Raw genomic sequence first — 9,954 nt, forward strand, 5'->3', positions numbered from 1 at the left:
TTAGTTCTGTACATTTAGTCATGCTTAGATCTGTTGGTTTAGCTTAGCTTATTTAGACAATTAGTTATCATTGTATCTTGTACCTGTCTGTAATTTTGTTCATTATCATGTTCTGTAACTTTGTCTGTAATTTTGTTCTTGTATTGTAAAGCACTTTGAGTCGCCTTGTGCTGAAAAGTGCTATATAAATAAATGTACCTACCTACCTACCTACCAAACTGCAGAGGGGCTAATGATAAAATGAACCAGGAACTGTTGATTGGCAAATCTTTTGTTTGGATTCACTGAACAGAGAAGGACCGCTTTGGTCTTATGCCAGATCCTCCTGCATAGGCCTGGATTCCTTCAGCCAGATCATTACAAGGAGTGGCTATGGTTACCGGCTCCAAATTAAAGCAGTCATCAGTTACCTCCTCTACATGGATGACATCAAGCTCTATGCTAAAAATGAGCAAGAAATGTAGTCACTGATCCACCTCAACATGTATACAGTGCAAGTCATCAGGCACCCTGCTGGTATAATAACCTGGCCAAACAAGGCGATAGAAACCACTGACATCAAGACATGAAAGCTTCTTACAATGCATGGAAGTATTCATTCCCAAATCCACCCTGAGACTGAAAACTAAGAGAAAGGAGGAAAGCAGAAGACGAAAGAGCATCAGAGCCACTATACAAGATGAAACAAATAGATCCCGGAGTACATCAGGAATAAAGACCCCAATGGTGAACTGCTAAGTGAATGTTTTAGACAGAAGAAACCCAAGGTGGATGAGGAGGAACAAGAGAAACGGTCATACAAGACAAGCCTTTCCATAACATGTACCACCAGTAGATACAGTAAACAATAAAACTATTAACTGTATTTCACAGGAGTAAAGTGAGGACTTCTTTGGTCCTTGGTAAGTCAGACAATTCTAAACTCTCTTATGTTTGGATTAGATAATACATGTGGGAACAGGTGTCAGTATCAGCCTCAACAAGCTAATGAATCATGTTCCTCCACTGCCAGTCAAACTCATACTCACACATTCTGCCTCCCATGGCTCTATGATCTTTGATCCATGACACGTTTTCATCAGCGCAGCTAAAATATGCAAGTAAAAGAGGAACTGAAGAAGCTGATGCAAAACAAAGTAGCACAGATTGATTGATATGATAATGTGGCCAAGCAAAGAGCATGTTGACGTTCTGATTATTAAGTTAATGCTCTTTACACACATCATGATGATATGACTGAAGGCGGCCCGCTAGAAAAATTTTGCAGAGCTCCGAGCTTTGATGGAAAGTCAAGACTGCTGACACACAACTACACACTGCACTGAGAAGTATCCAAGATCTGCATACCTCATTGGGTCAAGGTTTGCTGATTCAAGCTATATTATCAGGTCTTTTCTAATTTGATCAAACCTCTCATGTTTTTAACCTTTGCATGTCTTTGCAGAAAAAAGTTGCTTTTTATCTTCATTGTCAGTTGAGAAGAATCTGAAGAGCAGAATTTTAAACATCTGGAATAAAACCCAACCTACACATTGGGTTAATACTGACCAGTGACAGACTTACTGCTCACAGTGTGCACTTGCCAGTGTTAATATATATTTATCTTCAACATAAGGAAGAAGTGGCTTGTTGTAAATTACGAATGGTGTGATCACAGTTTGTCCAGCAGTGGCTTCAACTCTCTTGTCATCAACACTCCCAGCACAGTCTGCAGCATGTGTCAGAGTTTGTATCACAGCTGAGCAGATGGTGTCGAAGAGTCAACTGGTTTCTACACAGCTGCTAACTGGTTTGAAGAATATCCATATATTTATTTTCATACTTGCTTCTTCTGGAACCTTGGATTGGTTTCCCATGCAGAGCCAAATAAGACCAAATAAACCATGCACACTCACACCTACAGTCAATTTGAAATCACCTGTCATAGTTTTGGTGTTTTGTTTGGTGTTTTTGTAACTCTTGTTTTGTTTTGGTTATCTGTGTTCATGTCTTCACCTACCCAGTATTTCTCCACCTGCCAGTAATTGTTTTCTCTCACCTGTGTCCACTTACCTTATCATTCCTCAGCCTTTAATACCGTCTTTTTCTTTCCACTCTCCACTGGATCATTTTGCTTGTTCCTGCTCATGCTACCACGTTCGTTCTCTTGCCTTGCCTTGCTTCGCTTTTTGTTTTGTTGTATTTTGGTTGTTTGCTGCCACGCCAGCTTTTTGTTTTGTTAGAATTTAAGTTAATAAATAGTTTCCTTTTTAAACGATGAGTCTGCGTTCTGGTTTCGCCTCCGTCTCCCCCCCTTCTGACATCACCAGTTAATTTAACATGCATGCTTTTTGTGCTGTGGGAACAAACTAAAGTAGCTGCGGATAACCCACACAGGAGAACGTAAAAAAAAACCCACCAACATCCCAGCTAAGAATTAAATTGCAAATCCTATTGATTTAAGGCAACAGTTCTAACCCAGCTGGAGGCACTGAAAAATAAATTAACACTAGATTCCATCATTTTACCAATTTAAATACTGTTCTAACATACTGTATACAGATAATTAAACTATATAAGATGATATACTCACATCAAGATTCTTTTACTCCCTAAATAGGAGCCTCAGATATAAATTAGAGTAAAACCAGCTCCAGTATTACATTCCCAAATATTGTATGAGATGTATCAGGTGTAGCAGTCTAATTTTGTTGTACTGAATGTGAAAGGACAAAAACATTTTTGTAAATCTATTACTTTCTAAATATTTTCTGTTGACGAAGCTGGATGTATTAATCTGTCCTTTAATGCATGTAACGTTTACACATGCATTTTACATTTACTCAGCGAGTTCTCTTTAATTGGCCAAGTTGCTTCATTTCTTTGCTTTGTGGCTGTGCTGTGTCCTTAGTAACATAGTTTTTATGAGTTTTGATGATGTTCTGGGGTTAACAGTCACAGTTATTAGTATGACAATTCTTTCTTTCTTTCTGTCTTTCTGTCTGTCTGTCTGTCTGTCTGTCTGTCTGTCTGACTGACTAGCTTCCATCTTCTCTCATCCCATTTAATGGTTTAGACAGAGCAGGGGCAACACTTTAGATGAACCCAGTTAAATAAACAAGTAAAGTTTTAGGCTACCAAACAAATAGATTAAATTATCACTAAATTATGTAAACACTACTTTTGATTTTAGAAGCATATTGTCTATAAGCTACAGGTTTAATTTACATTGAACAAGCTGAATAGTTTGAGAACCACTGCTGTAGAAATCATGGATAACATACAAGTAAACACTGGAGAGGGGACGAATAATCCAATGTAAATTTCTCTTAAATTTACTCTTTATTTCACTGATTCCAAATAAACTGTTAAAGCACTTTTAAAATGCTGTCGTACAATGGTAAAACTTAATCAAAAATAAAATCATGCTCACGACAGTGCAATTCCAGGGCTGACTAAATCACAGAGGAACAAAACCATTGATCTGCCTGTGCAAGCAGAAGGTCATGTGAATGAATGTCAATCAGTCCAGGACTTCATATGCAGCAAAAGTGCAATGCATCTGAAACCAGCTCCATCCCCCACCAGATCGTCCACAAGACATTATGGATTTCTTTTCAACAGTCCAAACAGATACTTCTGTAAGTATCCCAAAGTTTGATTGTATTGACTGTATCTACTTTTAAATCTGAGGTCTGGAATGCATTCAAACAAGGTTGAGACTTCAAAGAGTAAGTGTGCTCAGGATCTTCTTGGACAAATGAGTAAGAAATGCGTTGAACTGATAAAAAAACAACAAGTTTGGAAACGATTTGCAGATTTTACCTATATTGTATAATATCAATTATTCATTCAAGCAATCTGGAAAAAAATCAGATTCTAAAGAGAGTAGAAACCTAAAATGTTTTGTTTCCTTTATTAACAGCTGATAGAGCTTTTGTCAAGATCTAGAATTAAATTCTATTTACAAATATCACTTTAAACTTCACTGTGCAGAAGCCTCCTCTGGAGATGTGGAGGCATCTTGGATGGACCATCACACAGTGGAAATGTACTGTAGTCAGATAAATCTGGAGTCCAGATTTTATTTTATCTTTTTTTGAACAATTGAATACAGTTGGCTCTGAATTGAAGACTAAATGGACCATCTTGACTGTTATGAGCCCAAAGGTCTGGCTCTGTGATGGTGAGGGCTTAGTGCTTTTGGCAAAGCTTGTTTTCTCTTCTGTGATGCCAGCATCAATGGAGGAAAGTAGAAGTTTTTCATCTTTAGCTGGGACATCTTTTTAATGTTTTAAATTTTCCTACAAGATGCAGCAAAACTGTTGCTTGTTAAAAAACAAGATAATGTGTTGGTCAAACAAATCAAGGAAAGGCTGCTGCCAGCAACCATCAAGTCTAAATGGGTCATTGTAACATCCTTATTAATGACTGATCTCATGCTCTCCCAGCAGAACATTAGCACAAACTGACTTATGTCTGTGGTTTTACTGTTCAGAACAATTTGTGTTTTAAAGGTTCTCCTCTGCTTTACTGATTGGAGTCTTCCCTGGACATTTTAAATCGGCTTTTGCACATCTTAGTCCAGGTTTAATGTCTCTTCTGTCTGTTTGTTGTGTGCAGAACAGTGAGGAGATGGGCTGCTTAACTGTCAGCTGCTTAAGGTTATATCCTGTCAGTTGTGTGATCTGAGTGTTTGTGAACCATCAGGCACAAAATCTGCCTATAGCCAGCCAAAAGAAGCAACTCCAAGAACCCAGGCAGATGTTGCCTGTATTTCTCCTCCACCAGGCCCAGACAATCAGTCACCCTGTTAGACCATGATATGTTGTTCCATGGGAAAATGTATTCATAACTAGGTCTAAAAACACCACCAACAACAATAATAATAATGCACAGGCATCACATGAAGCACTACTGCCCACTGATATGACAGGAATTATTGTTTACATGTCTTCATCTTGACAGTTAAATTGAAAAAAAGACAATGATGGATGGCTTTATAAAACAATTGAGCACATGGCAGACAAGAAATGAGCAACAAAATCCATCTTTTATCATTTTTTGTCTGAACATTGGTTTCTCTGCACTAATGGTATACTTAATAGCCAGCTCATGTTAAATGTGTACTCAATGACTTGTTAATGAAAACAGATCAAACAAATTTACTTATATCGGAAATCTGACGATCTGACTGTAAGAATAAATTATTATAAAATTCACTGCAGTACTGTATATCAGGTCTCCGAAATCCTCTGATATTCTTTTCTTGGTCATGGCTGACACTGTTAAACAGGCATTTCTGTCATGAACGGAGGGTGTGTGGAGGTGTACGACCCAAATGCAGGGAAGTCCTGAGGTAAGCAGGCAGGCTGGAGAAAACCAAACTCTTTATTTTAACTATACTGTAGAACTGAACATAACATGATTCCAGAAGATAAAAAGAGCTAATGAACTCAAAGGACGCTGAATACAAAGATCTGGCAAAGGATAAGGAAAACTAAGAACTACATACTATTATTACTGAACTGTAACTATACTATACTATACTATACTATACTATACTATACTATACTATATCACAGGGACGTGCAGTCAGGGAGTCATGACAAGATAAAAAAATGATAACATAAAATGAATATTAATATTTGTTCATTGATCTTTACGTATGACTAATTTTCAAACATTTTTATAGTCAAAATCAAATGCAAGGGTGAAACGCAAGGTGCGGCAGCAACAAGCCGAGCCTCACCTCTGATTGGACAATCCATCACAAACTGCAATTGGCCCGTGCCTGTTGCTGTATCGCTGCATGTCGCCAATATAATGGTTTATATACCCAGATTTTCCACAGTCTGGCTACCATTTACGTTTACGTTTAGTGACATATTTAGTTTTGCTGAGGGGACATAAAACCGCGGTGAAAAGGCATAGGGTGAGGCAGGGCAGTACTCTGCCGCACTGAAGGGGGCGCACATGAGCCAGCGGGTGCTTGTTGTTGCTGTCCTTTTACGCAGAGGCCAGTGAGAGTCACATACACTGCCGAGAGCCGTTATTTTTGTGTTTTGCTCCATCGGACTGCCAAAATAGTAATTGTAATGTTTTTTCTTATCTTATCTTTAATACGTACATGAGAGAGAGAGAGAGAGAGAGAGAGAGAGAGTGTGTGTGTGTGTGTGAAGAACGCTGATGAGATATGAAATAACCAGTAGCCAATTAAATAAGCTACCCTTTTGGATTTATATATTTGTAAATCTGACTCTAAAGGAGTCAATGCCTCACCAACCATGAACCTCACCGCACATCACTGCTATATCAATTTATACTGTACTGTATAATACCAGTTTATACTCGCAATACAATGCTATACATTACTATGTTAAAACTATATACTACTAAATTATACTATACTGTAAACAGAAACTTGGCATGACAAAGAAACAGGAAGTAACTTAACAAAATTTCCAAGGGGGATCTACTCTTAACAAAAGAAAACTGGAAGCAGGGTCCGAGGCAGTGTTAAATTACTACAACTCTGGAAAACAAAACATGAACCCAGAAAACAAAATACTGTAAACCTTAACCAGGCAAGAAGCAAAACCCAAACCATGACAGTTTCAAACCTTTTTAGTTCCTGTTTCTTTGTAAAAGCAATGTTTTTTTGGGATCCTACATCTCGAGTTATGTTGATGCTGTTATCCTGACCTGTGAGCTGGTCCACCACAAAATAGTTTTGCTTATTAGATTGTTATAGGAAGAATTTACAGAAGTGTAATTCAACCATGTATACAGTTTTATGATTTCATGGGAAATTTAATCAATTTTGATATTGTGTTCCTGGTTTTAGACACTTTATTACAAACAAAACAAAACTTGAGATCTTTCTAAAATTCCTGTTTTATTGTATAACTTAGAAAATGAAAAGAAAAAGTTGAGAAGAAAAATACTTGTTGTGTAAAAGCAATGATTCCTGAACTCTCATTGGCCCGTGTGTGTGTGTAGGTGCTGTTGGTGGTGTGTGTGCCCTAGCTAACGTGCTGGGCCAAGAGCTGTGTGAATTGGAGCGTCTGTGTCAGTCCGGGGGCTGGGAGGAAGCCAGAATCCTGCAGCAGCGCCTCATCGAGCCCAATGCTGCCGTGAGTACCATCTGCTGCACACTTTTCTCCACCACACCATGAAACAACCCCTCCTCAGACACACACTCCTACACTCAGCTGCAGACTAGGGACTTAATCACATCAGTTTAAAGGTTCAAATCTTCAAATCAAAAATCTCATTTATGATTGGGGTGGGACAAGGCAGAATATTGTCAGCTGTTTTCATGCAACCCAAATATTGGTATTGGGAAAAAATATCAATTAAAATGATAAAATGGAACAATATAAACTGATTTTTCATTGCCAATTCCATTTTCCATTGTCTCATTACTTTATTACGCTTTGTGTTAAACATACAACTAGAAAACATGACAAGTTAAGCAACAAAATTTTTAATTATGCTTGAGGTAAATGTTTGTACAAGCAGAGTTTTGCACATATTTAGGAGATGACTTTGTTTTAAATCATCTCATGACTTACAGCTTTTTATTTCTATACCAAGAAAATTAGAAATGATGACCTGCCTCTAAAAGCCTGTTACCCTGAACAACTTAAGTAAACCAAGGTTGTGGCCTTTTATTTGAGAAAATCTAAATTATAGTTAAAAAACAAACTGATCTATTTTTTTTATTAGCTCTTCTTAAACAATAGATGGTCATTTAATGGTTTATTTATTTGCTTACAGTTGATAAGCATAACTTTACAGTGTTTTTCACATGTGATCTCATGTAGAAAGTTATGTGACCAGATGTAATCAAATAAACACGTTAATAATATGTTCTGTACATATGTACATGTACTCATTTTATCCACTTTCCAGCAAATATGAGAAGAACTTCAGGCTGCATAGCTCTGTGCAGCAAAGTCCAATTATTTTGTCCTAATATTTAAAAAAATAGAGATTTTTTTTTATTGTAGTGCTGTAATTTTACAATACGAACTGCAGTGTTTTTTTATGTATAGTATATAAATGAAACTTTAGAACCCAACCATTCAGAGAGGCAAGCCAGTGCACTCCTGATCTACTCTTGTTTGCAATGCTGATGGACAGGTTGACAGATGAGGTCAGGCAAGAGTCCCCATGGATTAGGATGTTTACAGACAGCATTAGGCTCTTTCACAAAACAGTTCCACGAAATGGACACACTGACCAGTCTGTTTTTATGCTGCCTCTGGACGTTCATAAATCCCAGATGGAGCCTGCCATGTCCCATACATACGTCAGCTTTAAGAAATTAAAAAAAACATCAGGGAACCAAAAGAGGCATAGAGCAGTACTCAACTGCGTTGACTTAAGGCACAATGCATTGTTTAGTGTGATGGACAAAGTCCTAAAAGTGTGCAGATATTGTTCCACAGCTAATCACAAATACTTGTTCTAGTATCAATGTTGTTGCTGCTATAAAACATCAATGTTATTTACATTGGGGGGATGCATAGAGATTGATTGGAGTCTTGTGTTGCTAGGTGACCAGGAAGTTGGGAGTTCCTGCTCTAAAGCAGGCGATGGAGTGGTTTGGTTTCCACGGCGGCGCTTGTCGATCGCCTCTTCAGCCGCTCACGGAGGCAGAGACTCAGCAGCTGAGACGGGACTTTTCCACCAACGGGTGGCTGTGAAGGGAGCCGGGCTGAGAGTGTGTGTGTGTGTGTGTGTAAGAGTAAGTGGTTGCCTTCACATCTGTCAGCTGTTTAGTTCTTCAGTCAGTCTGGATGACTGTGGCATGGAGTGGAAATACACCGAGAATTTAAAACTAATACGGCTCTGTGTCAAAATATGAAAATCTTATTTCATTAATCTGGTAGTTCATTTTTAGTTGTATAAGTAATATTTCAAACTAAACAATGCTGTGCAGTACTAACTAGTGTAAAAACACACAAAAGAACATTTGTAAGCAAAATAAAATGACAGAAACAGAAAAAATACTTTGATCATATTTTTGTTTATTCAAAGTATTTTCACACTAAATCAATTCATATCAAAGCTTTCAAATTGCTCTTCTTTTCTTTATTTTGCAGCAGTTAGAAAAATGTTACAGAATTGAACTTTATATGTTCTCATTTTAACAATAAAATTACAATAACTGAAGTAATATTTACTTTTTTATTACAATTCTGAAGACAGAAGAAAATTTTCAGAAGATGCTGCCTTTTAGAGGGCAGGTTTATGTTTGTTGTTGAGACACTGGCTGTATTTGTACTTTGGTTCTGCATTAAAAAAGTTGTAATAATTTGACCACCACTTTAAGCACTTGGCTCCGTCCACAAATGCCCCTGATGAAACCGCACTATTAAGGCTGCACAATGGGCTGCAAGAGTGGGTACAGTGTTGTGTTTTTTTAGGATCCAGAAAGGGACGGTGACAGAGTTGTTTTGTTTGAAGCTACATTATTGTCATCCTGGGATTATTTTAAAGGGATAGTTTAGGCACTTTGACCAGTGGGGGACACTGATGCTGCTTAGTCGCAGGTTTATGAGAAGTAACACCACACTAAGGACAAAATTTTGACTTTCCAGTACTGCATATCAGTGAGTACCCCTTTGAGCACTGCTATCTGCAGTGCTCAAAGGGGCAAATGCCTGAAAGACATGATAAAAGAGGCCTAAATCTGGCTATCTATTAAATTGACTCTTTTAGGAAGACTTCTCTCTCTGTACTCCACTCTCAATGGTGATTTCACAGCCTGTAAGGTACTAACTATCCATCCATCCATCCATTCTCTTCCGCTTATCCGGGGTCGGGTCGCGGGGGCAGCAGCCTAAGCAGGGAGACCCAGACCTCCCTCTCCCCAGCCACTTGGGCCAGCTCCTCCGGGGGAATCCCAAGGCGTTCCCAGGCCAGCCGAGAAACATAGTCCCTCCAGCGTGTCCTGGGTCTTCC

The 9,954-nt window shown here is 38.3% G+C and overlaps 1 protein-coding gene across 1 annotated transcript in view; it reads left to right on the plus strand.

The window, feature by feature from the left end:
- The window catches only part of hoga1 (4-hydroxy-2-oxoglutarate aldolase 1), a 39,710-nt gene extending 30,763 nt beyond the window's left edge, over window positions 1–8,947 (plus strand). Inside the window, exons 6-7 of the mRNA XM_017435582.3 lie at window positions 6,982–7,115; window positions 8,544–8,947. Of these exons, the coding sequence (XP_017291071.1) occupies window positions 6,982–7,115; window positions 8,544–8,693 (284 nt within the window). The 3' untranslated portion in view covers window positions 8,694–8,947. The remainder of the gene's footprint in view (window positions 1–6,981; window positions 7,116–8,543) is intronic.
- Window positions 8,948–9,954: the final 1,007 nt, after the last annotated feature.

This window comes from Kryptolebias marmoratus, linkage group LG3 (assembly GCF_001649575.2).
Source record: "Kryptolebias marmoratus isolate JLee-2015 linkage group LG3, ASM164957v2, whole genome shotgun sequence".
NCBI lineage: Eukaryota > Metazoa > Chordata > Actinopteri > Cyprinodontiformes > Rivulidae > Kryptolebias > Kryptolebias marmoratus.